Genomic DNA, 25,282 nt, shown 5'->3' with positions numbered 1-25,282 from the left:
GCGAGAAGCGGCGCGGTGGGAGGATCTGCCTCGGACTGACAGCGCACGCGCCCAATGGAAAGGCGGGAAGCGGCAGGGCGGGGCGGAGGGCGCGGCGGGACCAATGGCCGCGGCGGCCCCACCCCGTTCGGGCGCGAGGCGTGGCGGCCCCTCCTGGCGCGGTGGGAGCGACCGGCGCGGCCCGAGCGGCACCGGCATCTGGTGAGCGGCGGCGCGGGCCCCTCCCGTCCTCTTCCCTCCCTTGCCGTCTTCTCCCGTCTCCTCTCTAACCCTTCCCTTCCGCTCTCTCCCCGCCGGCTCCCGGCACGCTCGCAGAGCCGGGGCTGCCTTACCCTGTGCGGCCCGGCCCTGCCGCGTCCCCTCCCGCTGCGGAGCCGCCCAGCCGAGGGTCTTCCTGCCGCGCCCCGCTCCCCCTCCCTGGTGGATTCCCACGGCAACGCCCCTCCCGGGCGCGGGATTTCTATGGCGACGGCGGCCGCCGCCCCCCGTGCCGGTGCCGCCGCCGCCCTGGTGCTGACCGAGCGCTCTCCCCGTTCCCTCTCCCGCAGCCGCCGGCCCGGCCCAGCCCAGCTCGGCCCCGCGGGGCCCCGATGATGCTGGGCGCGCGGGCGGCGGAGGAGCAGCAGCAGCGCCCGAACGTGCGGCGGCCGCTGCCGCCCCAGTGACGGCCCCGCCATGTCGGTGATGGTGGCGAGGAAGAAGGTGGTTCGGAAATGGGAGAAGCTGCCGGGCAGGAACACCTTCTGCTGCGACGGCCGTATCATGATGGCCCGGCAGAAGGGCATCTTCTACCTGACACTCTTCCTCATCCTCGGCACCTGCGCCCTCTTCTTCGCCTTCGAGTGAGTTCCCCGGGGACCCCACGGGACGGGCATGGGGATGGGCCCGTGTGCCCGGGGCCTCGGGAGAGGGAGGGGAGCCTGGCACAGCGCAGCCTGGCACGAAGTGTGGCTGTCCCTGTCCAGATCTGCTTCCTCACCCTCAGCTGACTGACCCCGGAGGTTTTGAGGGTAATGGGCCCTGCCGGAGCCCTGCCGGGGGGTGACACTGGCCCTGCTTCCCCGTGGGTCACCTTCTGTCTGGGACTTGGCAGTCCCTTGTCCCGAGTGTTCCTGGCTCCAGGATAGTCGGAGTGCAAGGGTACTGCTGCTGCAGCCCTGGGGCACAGCCTGTGTCCCCACCCACAGAGGGATGTGCAGCCCCCGCATCAGCCCCACCAGGGGGGCGACCCCAGCTGGAGTATTAATAAGGAATGAGCTTGGGGGTCCTGCCAGTCTGACCTACCCCTAGCCCCAGGCTGCACTGCAGCTGGAGCCATGCTGGTGTTTCGGAAGGATCCGACCACCCCTTACATCACCTTGGCAGCCTAAAGACTTTCAGCCAAAACCTTTGATCCTGATAAAAAAGAGGGATCTGCCCCCTCCCTCAGCTCTCCCTGGGAGCTGGGCTGGGGAGTTGGACTGGCCTTAGACTTATCCTAAAATCAAAAAATAACAAGCAAAAAGGGAAAAGCATATGTTTGTCTGGGCTGATGCTGTGGGAAGGGGCAGGATACCTCTGTTGTGTAGCTAGAGGATGAACCTGGATCAGCTAAACAACTGAAAAACTTCCCTTCCTTGGTCTCCTTGGGCATGTTTGTATTTTGGGGCAGCAGAAGGGCTGAATCAGGGTCGGATGATAGAAAAGGTCACAAAGCCAAGAAGAACGAGTGGAAGGACCTGCTTGCTGGCTAAGCCCTGGCTATTCCTGCAGTTCCAAAAAGCCCTTGGCCCAGATGCTGTCCTCTTCAGCATCGTTCCTAAGCCAGGGAACTTGTTTCCACATTCCCTGGCCCAGCATGTCTCTCCCTAGTTTCCTGCCCAAATTATCCCTGGCTCAGTCTGAGGTACCAACTGACACCACTCTTGGTTTGATGTTTGGGGTTTTTTCCATCTGAAAAATGGAAGGGCTGAGCCTTCCTGCCTTACAGGAAGAACTAATAAGTGTTGCTGCTCCAGAAACGCTTATTGCTGCACCAGAAACACTGATTTGAGGTTTAATTGCTCTGGCTCCCTGTGGATCCTGTCCATAGCAGGAGAGTGAACCACATCCCGCTCTGCCGTGGCTGCGCTAAGGCAGAGTGAGCCGAGGCTGTTTTCCAGACCTAGGCTGTGGTTAGTCAGGAACGTGACTGAAAATTCCTTGAGAAGCCCCTTTCCATGCTCTGGCAGGCAGAGGCCTGTGGAGGAGTCGCTTGCACCAAGACATCCAGGCCGTGCCTAGACCCGGAGGGTGGGCTCTGTGGGGGGAATGCTGCTGGGAACAGGATCACTTCTGAATTTTGGTTAAATCATCCAAGGGAGATAAGGAAAAGTTTGGGAAAATCCAAATACCCGTTTGGTTCTTCCAGTGCAGAACACCTCAGTGTTTTTTTGTTTGGAAGAGAGTGGGTTGTTTTGAACTTGTTTGGGGGATTTTTGAATTTGAGATAGGGATGAAATGTTGCCTTCCCAGCTGGAAGCACTCCCCAACGTCTCTGTTGCACTGATCAGGCTGAGATAAGCAGCTTGGCTGCTCAGGAGCCCTGCCTGCCCTGCATGTGTAGGGAGCTCTGGGTGAGGATCTCAGCCTCCATCTTTCACCGTGTTGTCCGTTTGTCTCGGCGTTTGGCAGATTCTTTAGTGTTTGCATGGAAATTCCTGGTTTCCCCCTTAAAGTTGGTGTCTGGATTTGGAGCGCGGCAGCCGGCGGTGGGCGGAGGAGCCTTTCCCTGGCTGCCCCTCACTGCAGGCTGCCTGTGCCGTGCTGCCTGCTCCATTCAGCTGAATCACTTGCGCAGTCACACCTTGTCTGAGCACGGCTCCGGGGTGCCTGGAGCCAGGATCTGTCTGGCTGCTCGCCCTGCGCCGGGCTGGGCTCGATCCCGGCGCTCCGGGCTGCGCTGGCTCCGGTTACAGCTGAGGCCGGTGGGGACCGGCACCCACGGCGGCAGAAAAGCCGCAGCCCTTCCTTCCCAGCCCTGGAGCCATGGTCGCACTCGCGGGGCTGCTGCTGGTGCTGTTTTTTCCTCCCAAGTTTCTCCAGTGCTGCCAGCTGCTCCGCGGTGTCCACAGGCGAGCGGGCTGAGCGCCTCAGCCTGTGGGTGGGAATTCTGTGTGTTCATCCCCAAACCGCAGCGCTGTGTTCTGGGACTGGGGAAGTCTCTCCAGCCAGGAGCAAACAGGAGCCAGAGGCTGGCAGAACTCAGTGCTATACCTGAGATCCGACTCCTCCCTCGTAGATAAGGCAGAGGGACGGAGCTGTGCTGGCTCGCGGGAAGGGCTCTGCAGCCACCACTGGAGTCCTTTGCCCAAGGGCACCTCTCAGCACTACGGGAGCAGCTCCCGCGGCCTGGGGCTGCTCCAGCAGAGTCTGAGACCCGTGCTTAACTGGGTCTGCTCCATAACACGTCCCATAAAATACAGTTTCACATCCTCTTGGCATTATTTCAGACTCCTAATGGTACGTCAGCCCTGTGGTTGGGCACTTAGCTGCTGTCTGCTTGAGGTGTTCCAGCATGAGGAGACCAGATAAAGCATTTGTAAAAAATGCCTTTAGGAGCTGGGATGATGGGATGCAGTGCTTGCTCTCAGGCTGGAAGTTCCCTTTGCAGTTCCTATCTCTCCTGGAGTTCCACGCTCAGCTGAAGGGAATGAGATTTCTTTTGTCTCTGGCTTTTCAGCACAAAACTTGACATCTGTAGATGTTAGAGGCATGATAGCACCAGCAACACTGGCTCCTCATGGGAAGGGGCTGCTCTTGGATTTTCCAGTGCCCAGGCATATTTGCCACTTTCTTTTTCCTACTTTTTTAGCTTTGTAGAGATGAAAATGTCTTTGTTTTCTGATGAGTTGAAAACACCTACATTGCCCTTTGTGTGACTTTATTTTTCAGTTTTGATTTCCAAAGCCCAGAGACCCAAGACTCAGAGAGGGGCCTCTGAGCTGCTGTTACCTCTGGTTAGATCTGTGTCAAGCATGGTCAAAACTTACATGTGAGTTAATTCATGCTTTTTAATCACTGTAATTTCTCTCAATAGAAGTGAACTTTTTGGTGTCCAGAGTTCAGCTTGTTTTGTTTGTGTTTCTGGGGGAAGTGGCCACTCCTGGGGTTTGGATTGACCTTTTTTTCATATGTGGGCTCCTTCTCAGGAGATGACTTTGCCCTCTCTGCAGCCTCCACATCCTCTGTGGCACCCCAGTTCCTGTGTGGATCTTGGGGTGATTTGTCTGTGCAGAGATTTGAGATTTTAGCTGGGAAAGGAGCAGTGACATTGGCATAACATACCTGTCTCCTGCCTCAGTTGTGTCAGAAACACATGCTGTGTGCTGACAGTTGATGTGTCACTGCAGGCAGGTAGGGAGAGGTTCCCGGGAGAGCTCCAGCCCTGACTGGTGCTGCTGGAAAGGGCCTGGACACAGTCGTGTGGTGTGTGGTGTGGCCGGGCTTTGGAGCAGCTGCTTCCACGCTTACTGCAAACACAGCAGCTGCTAGACACCATCCCTTCCCTGGTGTGAGCACCCAGCACAGCCAGGCTGAAGTGAGGGTCAGGCACTGGGGAAAGATACAGCTCTGCTGGCACCCAGAACAGGCACACAGTGTGGCTGTGCTGTAGCTGAGGAAGGTTAAACAGGTGATTTGCAGGTGAGATGTGGGTGAGTGATACTGTGGAGCTTGTGCTGAGCCCTGGTGGGGCTTGCCTGGGGCATGTCCTGCCCTGTGGCCATGGCTGTGCAGTCCCTGTGGCTTTTCCCTTCCTCCAGAGCTTTGCTCAGCGTGCAGAATAACCAGCCAAGCACCATAACTCATGGCACCTCCCAGCTGCTTCTCCCCCTGCTCCCCATTCCAATGATCCCTTTGTTCAGCTTTCCTGCCTCAGCCCACCCCACTGTGATGATGAGTTGTGATAGTGCTGTTATTGTCTGCTTTTTGGTGACAAAATGCTCCAGAGCACAGAAATGGTGCTGGGAATGGGGGAGCAGCATCTTCACAGGCCAACAGAGCATCTCTGTTGGCTCTGAGCTCTCCCAAACAAAAGGTCTTTAAATGCCTGTTCCTGAGCAGTGAAATCATCTTAGAGACAAGGCGTAGGCTGAAGATACCCCAGTGCTAGTGAGTACCTGAGTACCAAGTCAGGACCTTGGGTAGCTGCTTTCCCTGTCATGGACAAGTTCCCTGGAAGTCACATGAAGAGTGAGGCCCCATCAGCACGGAAAGTGGGGGCTCCACACTGGGCTCCATGCTAGGCCTGGCAATGCAGTTTCACCGTGGTGGGAGCTCCTCTGGCTCTCACCTCTGCCCTCGCCTGCAAGGGGCCACAGACACCAGCCCAGCTAAGGGGAGCTAAGCTAAGCCTGTGTGGAAGCAGGAGAGCTGTGGCTCAGCTTTAACACAGCTCATGGATCCATATTTAAACCCACAATAGGTTCATGTTGTCACAGCAGTTCCAAAAGCTGGACAAGGGTCAGGCTGCAGCCTTTTGGGGCAGGCAGTGTCCAGCTCTTAAAGGAATAATCACAGAATCGTTTAGGGTGGAAAAGACCCCCCAAGACCATCAAGTCCTGTCACTGGTAACCACATTGTCAACCAGACCAGAACACTGAGTGCCACATCCAATTGTTCCTTGGACACCTCCAGAGATGGGTGGTTCACCACCTCCCTTGGCAGCCCCTTCCAATGCCTGACAGCCCTTTCTATGGAGAACCTTCTCCTGATGTCCAACCTGAACCTCCCCTGGCACAGCTTGAGGCTGTGTCCTCTTGTCCTGTCACTGATTGCCTGGGAGAAGAGGCTGACCTGCACCTAAATCCATGTTCCATCTTCCTAACCCCATACTTCTACCCCAAATGGGCTCCAAGGCTTTTGTTTACTTGCTGACTGACTTGCAGCTGTCCCTGGACTTTGCCCTTGCAGAGGGAATGCAAAGTTATCTTAGGCTGCCTGAAGATGATAAGCTCGGCACTCCAGTTCTTCGTCTGTGGCCAGGGCTGGGCACAGGGACATTGTTTTGGGGAACAGCAGAGTGTGCAGTGTCTGAAGTGAAGGATGTTGGTTTAAGGCCCAGGCCCTTTGTGTTGCTGTGGGCTTCTGGTGTTGCAGCTGTGACTGAAGTGTGCTGTAACTTCAGTGTGCAGGCCTTCTGTCCCTGCCACATGTGGGGGACAGCGCTGGAGTCAGGCAATGGCCCAGGAAATGTTTCTGCAGTGGGCCTGCGGAGCCTGGTGCTGCCAGCTGGAGCTGGAAACTGCATTGTGTTTGGGGAATCTGTGGTGGGAATGCTGTCCAGAATTAAATAGTGCTGTGGAGGTAATGGAAATGGCCTTGCTTGGGATGGCAGCCCCCCAAGGAGGATAATCCCTGGCCCCTCACCGCAGTAGCCTGATGCTTGCATGGAAAGTAACAGTGGAACAGCAGGAGTCTGGGTTGGATCCATCCCTCACCAGCAGGAATAAAGGGTGGATTCTAGAAAGCCAAGTGCCTGAAAGCCTGGGTGCCCAGCTGCATCAGGAGGCTGGAGGAGGGATATGTGCGAGGAGTGGTGAGATATGACACAAGTGGTGGGATTTAGGTGAGGTTTCCCTTAAACCATAGCAAAGCTCCATAGGAACTTCACCCCAACATCAGTAGGGTTTTCTGAAGGAATCAGGGTAAAATATGGATTTTTTCAGCCCAGTATGTCTCTAAAATGTGACTTCTGCCCAGGCCTCCCACATGGCTAGGGCTGCAGCACCTCTGGGGACATGGCTGTGAGTGTCCAGGAGCAGCACGGCCATGGTGAGATGAGTCCCGTGCTCCCTTTGCATCCTCTGTCAGCAGGATCAGCACCATAAACTCCTCATTGGGCCTTGTTGTATTTATGGAGGATACAAACCTTGTTCCCCTTTGAGCTGGGGGAGTCTTGAAGCAGGAGCCTTTCTGCTTTATTTGGAGTGTTCTAGTCCGTTGTCTCAGGAAAGCCAAAGGAAGCCAGATGTCTTCTTGCATGGGAATGTTGCACTTTCACAGGAATCCATTCCTAAGAAGTACAGGATCCACTTAATCCCAATAATTTCTGTGATATGGGAAGCTCCTGCTCTTTAGGGGTTAGCTAGAGATTCCCACTATCCCCACAGGCTTCTATTCCTTCTTCCAGCTTTCCAGGTATGGGGTCCCTGACCAGGCCTTGGGTGCTTCTCCCAGTGGTCTGGCCCATTCCTTGGCAGCAGGAATGTAATGGACAAGGTCTCTCCCGCTGCCTGGTTGTGTTTCTGGCATTGCTTAAAATGGGAGCTGAAAACAGAACAAATGCTGGGAAATATCTGTGCCTAGCTGGTGGAAAACGTGGAGATGCTGTGATGGTGCCTGGTTGTTGGAGCTGCCCCAGGAGTGTTCCCCTGTGGTGGTGGGATCAGAAGGATGTTCTGAACAGCTTCTCTGCTCCAGATCTGAGCAGTGCTGCGGAGTGCCCGGGCTCTGACGCTGTGCCAGGAGATGAGACTCTGACTCATTGTCTCCTGCCCCGTGTCCGCAGGTGCCGGTACCTGGCGGTCCAGCTCTCCCCGGCCATCCCCGTGTTTGCAGCAGTTCTCTTCCTGTTCGCCATGGCCACGCTGCTGCGGACGAGCTTCAGCGACCCTGGCGTGATCCCGAGGGCCCTGCCTGATGAGGCAGCCTTCATTGAGATGGAGATTGGTGAGTGAGTGTGGAGTGGCCAAGCTGGTGAGGGATGGAAAAGCCTCCCTATTTATGGCATATTTCTAGGTTACAGTCCCTGCAAGAGCTTATCTTCCTGGCTGGACCTCCAAAAGTGAGGATTGCCCCAATCTGCTGGCTCACCGTACTTGGTCAAGTTTCAAGAAGGCAGCATGTTGTACCTGCGTCCCTCTCTGGGAGCCATTTCACCTGCTGCTTCCTCTCCCATAGCCGTGTACATACAAACTCAGTTTGCTTTTGAGAAGGGGTGCAGAAAGCTTGGAGCGGTCCCCTTGATCCTTCAGGGAGGGAGGAGGTTTGGTGGATGCAGGTGATAACACCCAGCCCACTCTCAACATGCCCATGAAAGCTCTGGCATCCTTTTCCTGCCTCCAAGCTGCCAGGTTGGCTCTGGCCTGCGTGAGCAGAGCTGCAGCCTCCAGCTCCAGAGCCAGCGGGCTCCGATCCCGCTGGGAGGAAAGGCAGGGAAGCGAGTTGTTGTTTGAGGCCTGTCATGTTGTAGCAGCAGTTCCGACCTGTGCCCGGTTCTCTCTGGCAGAGGCCACCAACGGGACCGTGCCGCAGGGTCAGCGCCCGCCCCCGCGCATCAAGAACTTCCAGATCAACAATCAGATTGTGAAGCTCAAGTACTGCTACACGTGTAAGATCTTCCGGCCGCCCCGCGCCTCGCACTGCAGCATCTGCGACAACTGCGTGGGTGAGTGGTGCTGGGCCTGGCCTGGCCCTGCTCCTCACGGAGAGCCTTGGCACAGGGACAGACCCGTGCCCAGGCTCCTGCTGGGTGGCTCTGGGCTGCTGCGGTGTCCAGGCTGCCTCATCTTGTGCTCGAGGAGCTTGAGGTTTGCTCAGAACCTGGAGCCAGGTGCTTCCTCTTTGCCAGGACTTTGGCAATAACTGAGTCCAGCTGCTGTGTGTACATGTGCAGCCCATTTTTGAATCCCACTGGACTCTGGCCTTGCAGGACTGGAGGGTTCCAGTGGAGAGTTGTGTCTCAGGTGACAGCAGATCCTTCATCAGCACAGAGATTGTGCCATTCCCTGGGGTGCCCTGGTTGTTGTCTTCCTTCTGTGTATGTAACTGGCTCATGTTCAGCATCACTGCTCCAGGCAGAAATCCTGTCCTTTTGGACCCCTTTCCTCCTCTTCAGATTCCCAGCCTTTGTGTGTTTATGCAGTTTGTTGAACCTTCTCCTGATTATTCCAGGGTAAGAACATGGGGACTCCCAGGCCTTCATCTAACCCATGTGCTGTGGCTGTTGTACTCCAGGGAGAGAAGACACATGGGGGGGGTCAAGCTCAAATTCTCTCTTAATGTGCAAAATGACTCATTATAAAACAATTTTGGACTTTTTGACCTCCTGAAAGGAGGCCAGGATATGAGGTCCTGACTGAGCAGAGGGTTGAACTTGGCAGTTTTTGTCAGCCTGGGGGATTTTTGAAGTGGAAGCACAGGGGCAAGGATCTAGACGTGGGCAGGCAGTGCTAATTTTCATCTTGGCTTCCCCAGAGCGCTTTGACCATCACTGTCCCTGGGTGGGCAACTGCGTGGGAAAGAGGAACTACCGCTACTTCTACCTCTTCATCCTCTCGCTTTCCCTCCTCACCATCTACATCTTCACCTTCAACATCGTCTACGTAGCACTGAGTGAGTCTGCCTGGAGAGCTGGAGAGCTGGGAGGGAGGGAGTAGGACTACAGGTGGTGGTGTGAAACCAGAGTTAGGGAGTGGGAAAGGGAGCTGGACTCAGTGGGATGTTCCAGGTGAAAAAAATCTCTCTTTCTGTATTGCAGAATCTCTGAAGATTGGGTTTCTGAACACGTTGAAGGAAACCCCAGGGACATATCCTTCCATGGTCCCAAGTGCTTGACTTCTCCACAATTGGGGGTTAGTGGGAGCTGCATTGTGGAGTGGCTGCTTAGACCACTCTGAGTCTTTCCGAGCGTTTTCCCCTGGATGACAATGTGGGGAGCAGTTTCTTGGCTCTCGGGAGAAGAATAAAACAGAAAACAGTGGCTAGGAGAGGAAGAGAAGCTGATGTTTGTGGGGGCAGTAACAGGTGGGCTGGGCCTGCTCTCAGGCTGTTCCCGTCCTTAACTGTTCTCACTGTACTGGAGGTGCTCATCTGTTTCTTCACGCTGTGGTCGGTGGTGGGGTTAACTGGGTTCCACACCTTCCTGGTGGCACTGAATCAGACAACCAACGAAGACGTAAGTAGAGCCTTCCTCTTCCTCTGAGCTGTCGGTGTTTCTCAGTGTGTCAAGGCTGAGCAGAACACAGGGATCTGGGGACTGGGGCAGGGCGGCCTTGGAGTAAACCTGAGTTTGTGCCCAACTATTTCAGATTAAGGGGTCCTGGACTGGGAAGAACCGTGTGCAGAATCCCTACAGCCACGGCAACATAGTGAAGAACTGCTGCGAGGTGCTCTGCGGGCCCCTGCCCCCCAGGTGAGCTCTTGAGGGGCCTTGACCTTTGTCTTCCACCAGCACTTCTGCTGGGAAGAGAGGTGGGATTTGGGGAGACATGGGTGTCTGATGGCGTGGCTGTGTTCTTGCAGTGTCCTGGACAGACGGGGCATCCTGCAGCAGGAGGAGAGCACAGCTCAGGAGGGGTCGTGCCCGCAGGGACCCGGCACGCAGGAGCCCCTGGCCACTCAGGGCCCTGGGCAGGCCCAGGAGGGTGGCATGAAGCAGCAGGATGGCAGCATTCTTCCCCCCAGTGCTGTGAGTGATCCCCTTGGGAGCTGGGGGGGCTCTGGGAGAGTGGAAGAAAGCTCAGAGTGTGACTTAGGAAGGACAAAACTACGTGAGGGGTCATGTGAGAGGCTGCTGCTGAAAAGCTTGTTTGCTCTAACCTTGGAAACCAGCGTCTTGGTTTCCTTGGATTTCCTAAAAGGAGATCACAGCTGGCTGCTGTTTTGGAGATCAGTCCTGCCATGAGAGCACTCAGGAGCTGTTGCCCATGGAGCTCGGCAGGGCTGGGGAAGGCTGAGAGGTTGCAGACATCTTGTTCTGGTTCTGCGTGTGAGCTGCAGGGCTGTCCCTGGGATCTCCGTCTGTGGAGAAAGCTGCTGTGGCCCTGAGCAGCCTCCTGTGTTTGAAATTAGTCTGCATTAAGGACACAGTTTGACAGGAGACTTCCAGAGTGCCCTTCCCACCTAAATTATTCCAATAACATGGTGGGAAATGCCTTGGCTTGCTCCTGCTTGGGCATGAGCTGCCCTTCCCTGGTGGACACAGTCCAAGACACCTTCTGCTGGAGCAGTCCAGTGCTCCAGTTCTTCCTGAAGCTGCTATGTTGCCTGTTGGGTGGCCCCTGATTTTAGTTTCTCATTTTCCCAAGCACACCTGAGACTGCTGCTAGTGGAGCTGGAGGTGGAAGCGGAGCGGTGGGGCCTGTGTGCTTGCGCTCTGCACTGGGGGTGTCCCTGCAGGTCACTCTGTCCTCTCTCTCCAGGTCCCTGCCCCATCTGTGAGTGACGCCGAGATGCCAGAGGAGAAGCAGCGAACGCCTGGGGAGCTCCCGGTGCCCCCCCTGGACGCTGGGCGAGAGGAGCACTAGCATCTGCTTGGAAAGGAGAACTTTGTTGTTTTGTCTAATCGAAGCTGGAAGTGGTGGAGGAGGGGAGAAGGGCTGGATGGCAGGCACCTGCTTCCCCATGGCCATTTTGCTTTAGTCATTACTCACCACGGTGCGGGCAGCGCTGGCCTTGCGCGGTGGCACCCCCCGGTCACCGTGGGGCACTGCCAGCACCAGGTCTGCCTAGGGCCAGGCCTCTGGCTCTGTGGGCTGTCCTGGATGCTCCATCCCAGCTCAGGGCTGGGGCTGTCCCCTCTGCCCGGGCCCAGCTCTGACAGGGTGAGGCTGTCAGGGCCAGCCTGCGACCTTCTGCTGAGGAATCCCCAAGGAAAGGGAAAGCAATCGTGGCAGCAATGTCCTCTCTCCCCTCCTCCCTCCTTCCTCTAATCCGTGGCGTTGTTTTGTGGTTGGTGTGGCAAGGCTTGTCAGGAGACGTTTTGGTGCCCCAAGGACCCAAACAAGTGGGAAGGAGTTCTGCTGGCAGCGGTTTTTAGGTAGCTGTCTTCCTGTGCTCCTTTCTGCATGATGTAACAAGGCAGCAGCTATGAGGCGACCCTCCTTCCATCTGCTCTGGTGCTCACATCACCCTGGGCTTTGAGGGAGGGAGAAGGCAGCCAAGGTGGACAGCTGCAGGGAGAGGTTTGCCTGTGTGCCTGTGCCACTGGCTCCTGGCTGGTGCTGGGGCTGCATTTGTTTCTGGGTGTCTGCATTGAGCCCTCCCCAGCTGTGGCACAGCAGCTCTGCAGAACCTCAGCCCCAATCTGTGTTGTGTCATTGCATCCCCATGTCCCCCCTTTGCCTTGCTCTGCTGTTCTCAGCCATCCTAGACTGGCTTTGGGAGCCTTGGATCTTCCTAGGATTGTACCAGCTGCCTAGGGCTAGGCTTGTGTGTCCTCAACAGAGGAGGAGAGGCTGGGGGGATGGCAGGAGAGCTCTGTGCCGTGGCAGGGCTCCCCCACTTCACAGTCCCTGTCCTGCACTGGCAGGACCCTCACACCTCTGGGATCCCCGCAGAGGTCGCTGGTGGAGGAGAGGCCGTTCTGTGCCCTGGCAGCTCCGGGTCCCTTGTCACAGTGCTGGGCACTCACTCATTCAGTTCCTCCCGGCAGGTGTGTGGTGGCTGCTGGGGGGCGTCCTGACAGGCCAGTCCCGTCTGTGTGTCCGTGATGCTCCTGGCTGGCAGCGAGGGGTGTGGTTGAACGTGGCACCGGCACTGCCCCCTCTCCCGCAGTGCGGGGCCTCTTCTCCTGGGTGAGAGGGCAGAGCTGCCACAGCTGCTCTCCGTTGGAATGTGGCTGGAAAAGAGCCCCTGCCACCCTGCCACGGCCCCCAGCCAGCCCAGCCCCATCCTGTTCCATCCTCCGGGGACAGGGCTCCTGTGCCCCACCCTGTGGGAGTCGTCCCAACGCGCTACTGACCAAAACTCCAATTCAGTGCGGAAAATTGGGTATTTTGGCTTTGCTGCTCCCTGTTCCATGAGGTGTGTGGAGTGCTGCCTGCCGGGACCTGCCTGCACGGGTCAGGGTCTCCAGAAGGAAGGAAGGGGGTTGGGTGAGGGCTGGGTGTTCTTTATTTTTTTCTTCTTATTATTTTTTTTTAATTTTAAAACAATGAAGGAAACTTAATTGGTTTGAAAATGGCTGAGCTGTAGCCCCTGCGTTTCTGTGCTGCCCCAAGCCAGCTGCCTCTTCCCTCTTCCCTGTGCATTTCCAGGACTCTCCATCTCACACTTCCAGGGTGTCTTAGCTATGTTATTTGCATCTTGCTGTCCCCCATGGCAGGTGACGGGGGGGGGGGGGGTCTCTGGGTGTCCATGCTGAGAAGTGACAGTGTCCTAGTCAGGCTTCAGTTGCCTGCACACACAGCTTCCATCCCTAGCTCCCTTCCTGAGCCTGCTGGCAAACCTGGGGAAAGCAGCCAATGCCTGTGGTGTCTTGGCAGGGAGTGCAATGCCCCAGCATGCCCAGAGTCCCTGCCTCGGGGCAGTGGTGCCAGGCAGTGCCATGCAAAATGTCTTGGAGCACCTCATGCCCACCCAGCATCTGGCTCTGGTGCAGGGGCCAAGCTGGGCCCTGAGGTGCCACCACTGGGGCTCCCCTGTCCCCCACCAGCAGCCATCCCCTCCAATCCAGCTCCCCTATTAGGGCCAGAGTGGAAAGGCGGTGCTGGTGGGCTCAGGGGGATTCTGCCATGGAGAGACCCCCCAGCTGCTCCTCAGGACCCGCCAGCTGCTCCTCAGGACCCCCCAGCTCGGCCTCCTCCCGGCTGCCATCCAGGGTCTCTGATCCCTCGAAGCAGCCGGAGTCCCGGGGAATGTCCCCCTTGGGCTCTGAGGGTGATGGCAGGGCCTCAGTGCTGTCACCATCCTCTGGCTCACTGGCTGCTGGGAAAGGGGCCGTGGTGTTAGTGGTGCTGCTGGGGTACCCAGTCAGGGTCCCCGCCCCTCCCCAGGACTCTTACTGTCATAGTCCAGGAGGAGCTCGGCAGCCGTCAGCAGCTTGGCGCGGTGCTGGGGGTCCATGATGTGCAGTTCATTCAGGTGGGTCTCCCGCAGCTCCTTGAAGTCCTCCAGGGTCTGGTACCCATTCAGCAGGAGGGTGGGGGTGTGTTCCTGGGTGGGGGGTGGGGGTAGGGGTGAGCAGGGCATGGGTGGCTCCCCTGGCTCCTCCTGACCCCCAGTGATGGCCTGTAGCTCCCCCCTCAGTGGGTCCACGGTGGGCACTTAGCCCACATTACCAAGAAATGCCCTACATGTCCCCTCTGTGCCCCTGGGTGCTTGGTGGAAGGACCCACAAGGTGGGGGATAGTGAAGGGGAGAGGGCTTGGTCACACTGCTGGTCCCGTGCTGGGTGCTGCTGGGTGCTGGGTCCCTGGACAGCGGGGTGCTGCTGTCCCCCACAGCCCCTGTCCCTCACCTGCAGGTTGATGCGCTCCAGCAGCTCATGGAGGGTCTTGGGCTTGAGGCGCTTGTTCCGGCTGGAGCTCCGGCTCCTGCGGGCAGGGACCGTCTCCTCAGGGATCACATCCACGTAGATGAACTTGAAGGAGCCCACCCTGTTGTGGAGCAGCCCGGTCCAGGTGCCCACAGGTGGCTTCTCAATGATGCCGATGATGTCCCCTTTCTAGGCCAAGGGACATGGGATGGTGAGGGGCACAGGCTTGGGGACAGCCAGGGAACACTCCCAGCTCAGGGGGTCCACAGCTGCCCTCCCTCCCTCCCCAGGGCCACAGTGGCCATGGCTCACCCGCAGCTTCAGGGAGTCCTTGTCATAGGGGCTGGGGGTGAAGTCGGTGTGGACACGGGCCCGGCCGCAGAAGGGGCCAGTGTAGGCTGGGACGGTCTCCTCCAGCTGCTGGCTGTCCTGGGATCGCCAGGGCTGGGAATGTCGCTGCCTGCCGAGAGGAGGGGGTCAAGCAGGATATGCCCGGCTGGGGATGTGGGACCAGTGTCCCATCGGGGCTGGCCTCACCGCTGGACATCTGGCGTCCGAGGGCTGGGCGCCCATCCTCCTCCTCCTCCAGCTCCAGGTACGACAGGGGCACCTTGTCATGGCTCTGCTCTTCCACGCTGCTGGCTGGGGACAGGGGGCATGGCCTCTCTGCCTCCACCTCTCCCTGCTGGGGGTACCGGGGTCAGGCCGAGGGAGGGGGAGCTGTCCCCCACTCACCTGTCTGTGTCCCCACGCCTCCTGCTCACCTTGCCCTCGGCCAGCGCTCTCACAGCCATCCTCCCCATCTTGCGGTTCATGGTGCGGGAGATGACCGCCCGCCACTTCCTGCCCAGCTTGGTGCCGCTGCTCCGCGCGCCCTCCTCAGCACTGGCACTGCTGGCATCATCCTCAGGGATCTGCCAGAGGGATGGAGAGTGAAGGCAGAGCCCCCCACCCTGGGCAAGCCTCAACAGGGTCACACAGGGACTGTGAGATCCCAAATGCCACCAGTGCTGACGCTCTGGGGCTGCTCCATGACATGTAGGCCACTGGTAAGACCAGGAGTTTCAGGAAACCAGCCCTGAAATGGGCTGTTCCCAGGGGAGCAGGATGTGTCAAGGGTGCTAGGAACTCACATTCTCCTCCAGGCTGAACTCCTCGCTTGACACGGGGGAACTGACCTTGGACTTGTTGAAATCCTTGAAGCTGCTGGAACGCTGTAGGGAAAGCTGAGAGCAGGGGCAGAGGTGTGAGGGGGGAAATGGAAAGGTGTGATATGGGTTTCTTCCTGCATTCCCTGCCCCAGCTCCTCTCCGCTCTTTGAGCTGCTCTGCCAATCCCAGGGTAATGCCAGTGCTGGGAAGAGTTTTTTGCTCTCTTCCAGGAGCTGCCATGTGTCATCAACCCCCCAGAACTGGGATGTGGAGCTCTTGGTGCCTGTGCAGCTGCTTGGCACAGCATTCCCAGGGCAGGGATGCTCTAGTGTGGAGCCTGGCACTGCCATGCCGGGAGCAGCCCAGGGCTGTGCCATGATGCCACCCTGGCACATGGGCCAGGACGTGGAGGCACACAGAGCTCTGCATCTCCTCTCAGCACAGGTGGGCAGGCAGTGAAGGGCAGGTAGCACCAGAGCAGCCCTGCTGCTACCCACAGGGTCAGCTGCAGGACTGAAATCCTGGAGCATTCATCACAAATCCGTGTTTTCCACCTGTGAGTGTCACTCCATAGCCCAGAGAGCACACCCCCAGCATCACCAGCTGGCTTGGTGCTACCTTCTGCTCAAGCCATCAAAGCTCATTTTGGATCTCAGTTCTGGTACACCTCTCTGTCCCTTGCTCCTTTTAGTCTTTGCTGTGCCCCCTGCCTGCCTTTCTCTCCATGGCCTAAGGTGCCTGTCTCACCTGGAAGGGTTTCTTTATGCCAGGAACGTCCTTGGTGCCAGCATGGCCACATGGTGCCAGGTGTCCCTCATCTCTGGATGCCAGCACCAGCGTGCTCACACACTGGGGCACAGTGAGCTCAGCTGCCACTGCCAGCACTCTGAGGCCCTCAGAGCACACACCACAGTGCTTGCTCTGCCATCACCACAACCAGGGATTCCTGTTCTCAAGCAGCTCTGCCAGCTCCTGTGGTGGCAGAGGCCTTTCCCAGCCCTGCACAGCCTGGCCCTGTGCTGTTCCCTCTTTATTCTCCTTCTCATCAGCTCCACCGAGCACCCTGAGCACTTGGTTTTGCCATTCCTTGCAGAGGGCTGGCTCACGAAGCCACACCCAGCTGCACACCCACTGTGGCTTCATGCCAGCTCCAGGTGCATCTGTGCAGACGGGATGCTGGCTTTTGCCCTGCTCCCACCCCAGTGCCTGAATCCACCACATCCAGGTCCACTGAACCTCCCAGGGCTTCACTGCTGAGATAAAACAGCTCTGAGACAGAAGTGCCCCGGGGCTGGAGGAGCCATGGAGAGCCTGGCAGTGAGATGTGAGTCAGGGGGGCCGGGCTCTCCCGGAGCAGAGCAGGAGGGGGAAGTGAGAATGGCTGTCACTGGGCAAGGGCAGGGGATGCCCACTGGGACTGGCCCGGCTGGATGGGCCACCCCCGTGCAGGGAGGGGACTTCACCCAGGTTTCCTGGCGGAGCTTGGCAGCACAGAGGAGCTGCCATGGCAGGATTTGTGCCTGTCATGGGCAGGACCCTGCCACCAGGCACTGCCCCTGCTCCCCGTGGTGACTTGCTGATGCTGATGCCAGCCCAGCAAAGCTTGGCAAGAGCTGAAATGCCAGCTGGTGCGAGACCTGGCGGGGGATGAGGAGCCAGTTTTGGCCCCCACTGGTGACTTCAGCCTCCAGACTTCAGCCACAGGGTGGCACACGGCCGTGGCACGCAGGGGGCTCTCGAGAGGCCGTGGCACTGGCAGCTGTGCTCCTGTGGCTCGCACCTCGCAACAGGGCTGCCGGAGGAAGCGGCTGGCGCACGTGACGAAGCTGCGGCCCCGACCGCAGCACCTTGCTGCGCAAGAGCTGCACAGCCGCCACCGCAGCCATGGCCCCCAGGAAATGACAGGCGGCCGCCCACGCCCGGGGAGGCCATGGCGGGGCGGGGGGCACAGCCGCCCCCAGCAGAGCTCTGCGCGTCCCACCGGCACCTGAGCTGGCACCCATGTGGATCCCGGGGGCTGTGCATCCCAGCCACAGGTCCCAACAGGATGGCAGGCAGAGTGGGAGGCAGACAAGACCAGGACCACGCACTGGCGAGGCCACGGTGGCTGATGGCAGCAGAGACGAACTGATGGCAGGGCAGCTGCCGTGCGATCCCAGCCCCCGGGGCCCTGCCCCAGCCTTCCTGCTCAGCATCCCACGGCAGCCCAGGCTCGGACAGCTCTGGATGCGCCGGGATGTCTGCGGTGCTGAGGGCACCTGGATTCCGCCAGGACTCACCTTCCTGTGTCCCGGCTCCTTGTCGCCGGCGTTGGAAGGCTTGCGGCGCAGCATGGCCTGGGGCCGGTGGCGAGGGCTCAGCGTCCAGCAGCGGCGAGCGCGGCCCGTCCCGTCCCGTCTCGTCCCGCGGCACCGGCACCGAGCCGGGAGCGCACAGGAAGCCGGCGGTCACATGAGAGGCGCTTGCAGCCGTGCTCGGGGTGGCTGGCGAAGCGCGGGCTGGGGCAGGAGGAAGGAAACCCTCCAGCGAGCTGCTGCCCTGCCCGGGGCCCCTGGGTGGGGACGGTGCCTGCGCCCTGACACTGCTCGGCCGTGCCGCCCCTCGGTGATGCTGCCCGTGCCCTGCCTCCCCTCGGCAGTGCTGCCGCCCCTCGGTGATGTTGCCCTTTGGCCATCTGCACATGGGCATCGTGTGTCCCCGCCATGGAGAAAGTGACAAACCCCAACCCCTCCGTCGTGCCCACCCCCGTGCCTGCTCATCCTGCTGGGACATGGTAGCCAAGCCCTATGCGGTACACTTGGTCTGGGATGTCCCCTGTATCCGCAGGTCCTCCCGGCTCGGCATCACACCCAGGTGGGATGTGCTCATGGTCACCCCGCTGCTAGCACCCGCGGGGACATCCATGGTTGGCTGCCCTGCATCTTCTCACACCAAATCCTCCAGCTTTTGCCCCAGAATTATAATCTGCCCAAATCCATCTCCTCACTGTCGCCGTCGGCTTGGTCGCCTCACGGCTGGACAAGATGGCACAAGCAGGGTCACAGGGGTGGGCTTGAGGGCGGGACTCCAGCCCTAACTGGCCGGCGAGGCAGCGCGCAGCACATCGGGCACAGCAGGGCCCGCCTTGCTCATGTTTAATCACAGACGAGCAAATAGAATACACCAAAAAAAAGGAAGTGAGGGCGGGGGAAGACCCGGCCGTGGTGGAGGGGTGGGGGAGTGGGGGAGTGGGGCCACGGGTGCGGGATCAGGCGCCCAGCCCGCTGAGCAGCACCGAGAGCAGCGAGGCGAGGGCCAGCAAGCCCGCGGCGGTGCCGGCGGTGCCGGCGCTGCTCACCGGGAAGGGCTCGGTGCTCTCCTGCAGCCAGACATACGCCGCCTCCAGCCGCTGCCGCCGCAGCTCCGGCCCCACGTGTGCCCGGATCCTCTCGTAGTAGGAGTTCAGGTACCGGATCTGCAGCCAGGCACCACGGGGAGCTGTCGGCCTGGGTGTCGCTCCTGCCTTTGCCCTTCCCCGTCCAGCTGCCCCACACTCTGACCACTGACCCCACCTGCAGAGCTCATTGCCCCTCTTCATCCATCCACGCATTCTTGCTCTGTCCTCATTTACCCACTCCAGCCTCATGCCACGGTCCTGGTTTTTCCTGCATCCACCCCCTAAGCCCCTGTGCTGACCTTGCATCCCTGCTCACCCCAAGCACACAGCCGTACCTGCTCTGGGGACAGGAGGCTGAGGTCGATGAGGTTGCGGTCATAGGGCACCAGGGACACCACCTCGAAGGTCAGGAAAGGCTTCTCCCCGCTCTGGTGCTGCCACAGAGAGGTGTCATTGCACGTCCCCTACCCCCTTGGAGGTGCCTCCACCCCTGACTCAATGCAGGCCCATGGTGTGCCACCCCTGTCACCCCCTCCCCATTGCCTTACCTCAGTCTGTGCCTCCACCACGAGGGCGACATCCTCGATGCGGATCCCGAACTCGCCATCCTGGTAATACCCGGGCTCTGAGGGCCAGGAACGTGCCTGGTGAGCTCCCAGCCCCAGCAGCTCCCCCAGCCCACCCCAGCAGGGCTGGATCTGGCCCTGAGTGGGCTGAGAGTTGACAGCCCATCCCTGGTTGGGCTCTGTCCCTGCGGTTGTCCTGGAGAGCTGGCGTGCTGGTCAGGGTGCTGGGACATACCAATGGAGGTGAACATGCCGGCCTCCAGTGGCACGTTGTTGGACTGGAAACCCACGGGCCCTGCAGGGACATGAGGTGGGTTAGAGCTCTGTGGATGGCAGGTGCTGCAGGGACACCCCAGCAAGGATGAAGGTGCCACACCAGAGAGAACCACGGGGCCAACACAAGGACACCCCAGCAAGGACCACAGAGCCACCAAGGCAAGGACTATGGGGCCACCATGGCAAGGACCACTACAAGGACAAGGATCATCCCAGTAAGGACCTTGGGACCACCTCAGCAAGGATGATGGGGCCACCCTGGCAAAGACCACAAGATGTTGCAAGCGGGGATTTCTCTGCCTGTTATAGAGGCTCTGCTGGGAAGCCCCCAGTGAGCTCCTGTCCTCATCCCTGTCCCCGTAGCTCAGCCCACATGCCCAGCACCAGTGCTGGTGGCACCTACACTCATGGACTGAGAGGAAGTTGCCAATGCCGTGGCCAGTCCCATGGCCATAGTTGAGTCCAACATCCCAGAGTGCCCGGCGGGCGAAGGACTCCACCGTTCTCCCTGGGGAATGAAGAGGTGAGATGGAGGCCAAGGAGTCTATGGGGCTCCCCTGTGCCATCCTGCACCCTGTGTCAGGGGTTCTGTGCAGGGCCAATGCTGGGTTTGGCACCCACCTGCTGTGTTGGATGGGAAGACGAGGCGGGAGAGGTCAATGTTGCCCATCAGCACACGGGTGTAGGCTTCCTGTAGGGCATGGCAGGGGGTGAGTGTGGGGCTACCCAGACACCCACCCCTGCACATCCAGCCCTGGCCAGGACTGTGATGCTGAGTGCCATAGGGAGTGCTGGGCAGTGTAGGGGTATGCTGGGCATCTCAGGGTTGCCCTGGGCAGTGCAGGGGGATGTTGGCTGACATGGGAGGGGCTGGTACCTTCTGGAGAGGGGTGGGCTCGCCCCAGTGCACTGTGCGAGTGATGTCTGTTGTCCCATCCCTGCAAAGGGGCCTCATGAATGGGGCTGATGCAGCCCCAGCGCTGGCTTTGGGGGCCCCTGGATGTGGGCTGTGGTGGGGGGGGGTCTCTGTTCAAGGCTACATACAGATACTGCCCTCCGGTGTCAAAGAGATACATCTCTCTCGCAGACAGTGTCCGGCTGCTCCCGTTGGAGGGGCTGTGAGGGGAGGGGGGTCAGAGCCCTCTCCCAGCTGTCCATTGCCCACTGCCCCCTGCCCAGTGCCCACCGCTGCTCCAGCCCTACCTGTAGTGAGCCAGTGCTGCGTTGAGCCCGCTGGCTGAGATGGACTCGAAGCTGGGCCCACGGCTGTGCTCCTGGGCCCTGGAAGGCAGCAGGGAGGAAGGAGGGTGCTGAGGGTGCCCGGCTGCCCTTCCGTGGGCAGAGCAGGCCCGGGGGGCAGCACTGACCAGCGAAATGCATCGATGCGCTGAGCCCCCGAAAACTCGTCCACCTGCCCCTGCGGGACTGTGTTCTCCAGCCACAGCAGGTACTGGATGACAGCCACTGCATCCCGGACCTGGGGGTGCGCAGTGACAGCGAGGGGGGGCATCAGCACCCTGCTTCCTCCGCTCTCCCCCTGATTCTGTAGGGCACTGTGGGGACGGGGACAGCCCTTACGTGGGCGGCTCGCAGCATCTCCTGCTCATGGGCGTTTTTCACAGCTTTGGCCATCATCACAGGCGAGTAGCTCTCCTCCAGCAGCTTCTCCTGTGAGGGCAGGCAGAAGGTGACATAGCTACCTGTCCCCTCAGGCGCCAAGTGCGGCCACAACGCGGTGACACGGGGCCGTCCCCGAGCCTGCAGGACCCGCATGCCCCATGGCAGGTTCGGTGCCCACCTGGGGGATGATGGCGTAGAGGCCGTAGGTGGTGTACTCGGTGCCCAGCCACACGGTGACGTTGCCCTGGGCGTAGCGGCGCAGGTGGGCGCTCACCTGCCCGTACTCCTGCAGCTCCACGCACAGCGGCCCCGGGCAGCCCGAGCGCAGGGACTGCCGCGCCTGTACCGAGAGCCGGGACTGCTCCACGAACAGGCTGAGGAGGGAGCGGGATTGAGGCGGCACAGACGTGGTGGTCACCTGCTGCCTTTGGTCCCTCCAACTCCGGCCACGCCAGCAGAGAGGAGGGACCTGGGCGGCTGTGAGGGGGATGCTGGGCTGGGAATGGGAGAAACTCAGGCTGTGAGGAAAGGGAGTGTGCCGTACCCTGGAGTGGGCTGGGAGTGGGGGGGCGGATTGGGAAAGATGTGTGGCTCAGAAGGACAGTCAGTGGGGCTGGGCATGGCAGGATGGAGTCACTCTGGGGATAAGGGGCAACGGGGCTGAGAGGAGGGTCCCATGGGGGCTGGCTCAGAAAAGGAAGGCTGGAAGGGGGGGTGGGTGGTGGGCCCGCTCCAAGCCCTGTGCCCACAGGGATGTGCTGCCCACCTTATGGTTGTGTCGGTCAGGAGGGTGTAGGAGTAGAAGACAGGGTTGTAGGGGATGTCATCTCCGCGGAGGTTGAAGAGCCCTGCCGGGAACGAGAGCTCTGCATCCGCGACTGTCACTGCCCTCCTACCCTCAGGCTTTGAGCCCACGGCCCCTGCCTTGGCCCCACGGCACCGTGCCTTCTTACAGGCCGTCTCCTCCAGCCCCGACAGCAGCACGGCTGTGGGGCGCCGCACGTGCTGCTCCATCCGCTGCCGGATCCCGGCCACCTTCTCCTGCCAGCTGCTCCCTGCGAGTCGGGCAAGTGGTCGGCTCAGGGCACGGCCCACCGCGGCCCCAGGCTGGGGGTGCTGTGGGTGAGCTGCGGGAGGCTGGGGTCAGACCTGTGAACTCTGCTGGGAGGCTGTAGATCTCGCTGGAGGAGGGAGGGGGTCTCTGGTCACCCCATCCCTGATCAACAAGGTTGGTCTCGAGGGGGAGCAGGGTCCGGCTGGAGCCGTGCAGAGCCCGGCTGTAGCTGTTCCAGGTGTCTGGGGGGTGAACAGCCCGCAGGTTTGGGCTCCTGGTAAATTCATACCCAGGGGCTGCCCTCCCGTGGGCAGGGTGACCCCCAGTGTCAGCCAGCCCTACCGATGGAGAAGAGGAAGGGGTCCAAACTGACGTTCCCCTCCGCAGGAACCACCTTCAGGATCCACATCCCGATGGACTCGATCGAGGCTGCAGGAGAGAACTGGGTGGCATCGCGAATTTCCACTGCATCCCAACCCACGCGGAGCCAAGAGAAGGCTGTGGCAGGGGCTGGGGAGGTCCCTGGGAGCAGAGAGACTCAGAAGGGCCCCATCCTGCCCCCACTGACTTGTCCTCTGCAGCTCCCAGTTGCAGTCCAGCTCCCGCTCTGCCTGGGTCCAGTAGCGGCTGTCAGTCCACAGGGCAGCCTTGTCCCGCGTCACCACAGCGGTGCCTGGGACAGGGGAGGGGGCTCAGGGGTCACCTCTTTCTCTGTCCCTGCAGCCGGCAGGGAACTCCCAGCGGCTCTCAGGGAATGGGACCATGCCGTGAGCACGGATCCCCAGGAATGAGAACCAGCAGGCTGGTGCCAGCCCCCGAGCAGCGACCCGAGGGTTTGGGGGATGCCCTCACCTGCGGAGCCGGTGAAACCAGTGAGCCAGCCCAGCCGGGCGTCCCGCTCGGAGATGTACTCGCTCTGGAGCCGGGATGGAGCTGTGAGAGGTGGCTGTGGGCAGGGAGCGGGTCTCCAGGGGTGCAGGGGACTCCCACCTTACCATGTGGGCATCCGTGGAGGGCACGATGTAGGCGTGGACGCCGTGGGTCCGCAGGATGTCCCGCAGCACGGCCAGACGCGCCGTCGTGTTGGTGGCCGTTGGTGGCAGGTACTGGTGGCACAGGGAGACGTGCTGGGACTGGGGGGGACCCTGTGCCGGGAGTGCCAGGAACAGGGAGGGGGAGCAAGGCGGGGCTCACCGGTGGGTCCGCGGAGCAGTCCCGGATGTCATTCCTGGTGGAAGGAGCCTGTGGTGCCCGCCCTGCAGCACAGCCTGGGGGCACAGCAACACCCGGGAGCCTCAGGCTGCAGCCTGGGGGCTTGCTGGACCTTTGCTCCCGCCCGGAACTGCACCAGGCAGCTGTGACCCTCGTCCCCAGCCCCAAACACCAGCCAGCCAAGCTTGGGGCTTTTTGCAAAACCCAGTGGTTTTAGCTCCAGGAATGGTGGATGAAAAGCAACGTCATCCCCTGGTTCAAGAGGAGGTAAATCTCCCTTTGTTGCCTGTGGGATCATCACAGAGAGCATCTGGTGCCCAGCACAGAGCACAGAGGGGCTGGCAGGAGCCTGCCTGGATCATCCCAGCACTGGGGCTGCAGAAGGAACTGGCTGATGGTGGGGCCATGTCCAGCTGGACCTGATCTCTGCCCAGGGCTGCTCGACGTGTGGTTCCACTGCCACTCCCTGGGCTCTCCATCACCAGCTGGCACCTGGCCTCTCACTTTGGGCCAAGGGCACACAGCTTGGGTCCGTGGGACAATGCATGATGGGGTCATCCTCAGCATGAGAGGTCTTGGGTACCAGGTGTCTGCACCCTGGGCGGTCTGTTCTTACCTGTCACCTGCCCCGGGCCCATCCCTGAGGCAGCTGGGAAGGGTGAGCCCCGTGATACAGTCTGGCTCCTACCCCGGGGTGGACCCACCTCTGCTTCACCCAGAGCTGTGGCTGGGACATCCCACGTTCCCCACATCTGGCTCCTGGGGGACCCCAGTTGCGCCGTCCCACCCCAGCGCCCCGCCCACCCTGTGCCGTACCGTGGAGCAGGAGCGCCCAGGCTGCGATCCAGAGCGGGGGGGACATGGCTGCCCTGGCCAGGCGCGACGGGGCACCGAGGGGACACTGAGCGTGACAGGTCCCTCCTCCTGTGCCTTTGCCCTGGGGTCAGAGGGATGCGGAATGGGAGGGACGAGGCCGCAGCAGATACAGGGCGTGGGGAGCAGGGTTTGTTGTCCCTTTGAAAAGTGAATTCCGCTGCTAAATAAAAGCAAACAGCAAAATCAGCACAAAGTCCAAAGATCCTGCAGGAGCAGAAGTGGGAGTGTGCCAGCTAAGCCTGGCACCGCCTGATGGCCAGGGAGAGGTCAGGGAAAGGCTTTGGTTCCTGAGGAACCCCCGTGTTTTGGATCTGTGGAGAGCTGACAGGGGATCTCTGGGGTGAGGGCCAGATGCCCCCCAAGCCAATCAGCTCCCGAAGCCATCTGTCCTCCTCCACAGGACATGGAGCCATGCAGGTGGGCACCAGCCCCTGTTCAATGCCCAGGACCAGCAGCTCTGCTGAGGCTGCACAGGGACCTGTGCTCCACACGAGGATTCTGCTGGGATGTGCCCTTTGTCCCTCCAGGCCCATCAGCTCCGCACCTCCGTGCATCTGCCTTGCTAAAACCTCATTATCTTCGTGATAAGGAGCCTTGACCCCGAGGCTGTCACTTTGCTTGCACAGGTACTTCCTCCAGCGGCTTTAATGACTGCTTGTGGAGAGAAGGGCTGGGAGAGGGGCAGACCTGCTGCCACGGGCATTGGAGGTGTCCATCCCTGGCACAGACACAGATCTCCAGGGCTGAATGCACATCCCCACCCAGGTCATGGAGTCACAGATTGGTTGGGTCTGGAAAGGACATTAGAGATCCTCTCGTTTTGACCCCCTGCCATGGGCAGGGACAGCTTCCACTATTCCAGGTGGCTCCAAGCCCCTTCCAGCCTGGCCTTGGGCACTGCCAGCGATGGGGCAGCCACAGCTGCTCTGGGGA

At 60.2% G+C, this 25,282-nt stretch overlaps 3 protein-coding genes across 3 annotated transcripts; 1 reads left to right on the top strand and 2 right to left on the bottom strand.

Annotated features, from left to right (window-relative positions):
* Positions 1 to 120: 120 nt before the first annotated feature.
* Positions 121 to 12,926, top strand: ZDHHC9 (zinc finger DHHC-type palmitoyltransferase 9). Its single transcript, XM_036402036.2, has 10 exons — positions 121 to 201; positions 549 to 842; positions 7,529 to 7,689; positions 8,249 to 8,407; positions 9,217 to 9,354; positions 9,500 to 9,548; positions 9,814 to 9,916; positions 10,050 to 10,153; positions 10,264 to 10,429; positions 11,163 to 12,926. The coding sequence occupies exons 2-10, from the start codon at positions 676 to 678 to the stop codon at positions 11,265 to 11,267; spliced, it is 1,152 nt and encodes a 383-aa protein (XP_036257929.1). The 5' UTR covers positions 121 to 201; positions 549 to 675; the 3' UTR covers positions 11,268 to 12,926.
* SASH3 (SAM and SH3 domain containing 3) lies at positions 12,914 to 17,730 on the bottom strand. Its single transcript, XM_036402035.2, is given in 9 exon segments — positions 12,914 to 13,668; positions 13,746 to 13,896; positions 14,201 to 14,407; positions 14,531 to 14,649; positions 14,652 to 14,678; positions 14,756 to 14,900; positions 14,983 to 15,132; positions 15,352 to 15,444; positions 17,649 to 17,730. Coding segments are annotated over 9 exon segments (1,155 nt in total). The 5' UTR covers positions 17,703 to 17,730; the 3' UTR covers positions 12,914 to 13,459.
* Positions 17,731 to 18,616: 886 nt separating this feature from the next.
* XPNPEP2 (X-prolyl aminopeptidase 2) lies at positions 18,617 to 24,350 on the bottom strand. Its single transcript, XM_036402226.1, has 21 exons — positions 24,290 to 24,350; positions 23,456 to 23,529; positions 23,257 to 23,367; positions 23,114 to 23,177; positions 22,830 to 22,934; positions 22,604 to 22,690; positions 22,357 to 22,503; positions 22,161 to 22,262; positions 21,974 to 22,055; positions 21,386 to 21,581; positions 21,166 to 21,255; positions 20,955 to 21,064; positions 20,791 to 20,868; positions 20,632 to 20,703; positions 20,465 to 20,525; positions 20,209 to 20,278; positions 19,991 to 20,095; positions 19,547 to 19,606; positions 19,294 to 19,370; positions 19,081 to 19,179; positions 18,617 to 18,823 (listed from the first exon to the last, which is right to left on the bottom strand). Exons 1-21 carry the CDS (start codon positions 24,333 to 24,335, stop codon positions 18,617 to 18,619), a joined length of 2,043 nt encoding a protein of 680 aa, XP_036258119.1. The 5' UTR covers positions 24,336 to 24,350.
* Between the last annotated feature and the right edge of the window lie 932 nt (positions 24,351 to 25,282).

This window comes from Molothrus ater, chromosome 14 (assembly GCF_012460135.2).
Source record: "Molothrus ater isolate BHLD 08-10-18 breed brown headed cowbird chromosome 14, BPBGC_Mater_1.1, whole genome shotgun sequence".
NCBI lineage: Eukaryota > Metazoa > Chordata > Aves > Passeriformes > Icteridae > Molothrus > Molothrus ater.
Note: the sequence above shows the minus strand (reverse complement) of the source record. Positions and strands in the feature narration are given on the sequence as shown.

Bases quoted from the DNA above. Each gene is read 5' to 3' on its own strand.
- XPNPEP2 (XM_036402226.1), bottom strand. From the start codon at position 24,335: ATGTCCCCCCCGCTCTGGATCGCAGCCTGGGCGCTCCTGCTCCACG. The intron at 22,935-23,113 runs GTGAGGGCATCC...CCCCTGTCCCAG, and splicing joins TGGTTTCACCGGCTCCGCAG to GCACCGCTGTGGTGACGCGG. The intron at 21,582-21,973 runs GTGGGCAGCACA...CTCCCTCCTCAG, and splicing joins CTGACCGACACAACCATAAG to CCTGTTCGTGGAGCAGTCCC.
- ZDHHC9 (XM_036402036.2), top strand. From the start codon at position 676: ATGTCGGTGATGGTGGCGAGGAAGAAGGTGGTTCGGAAATGGGAGAAG. The intron at 843-7,528 runs GTGAGTTCCCCG...CCGTGTCCGCAG, and splicing joins GCCCTCTTCTTCGCCTTCGA to GTGCCGGTACCTGGCGGTCC. The intron at 9,355-9,499 runs GTGAGTCTGCCT...TCTGTATTGCAG, and splicing joins CATCGTCTACGTAGCACTGA to AATCTCTGAAGATTGGGTTT.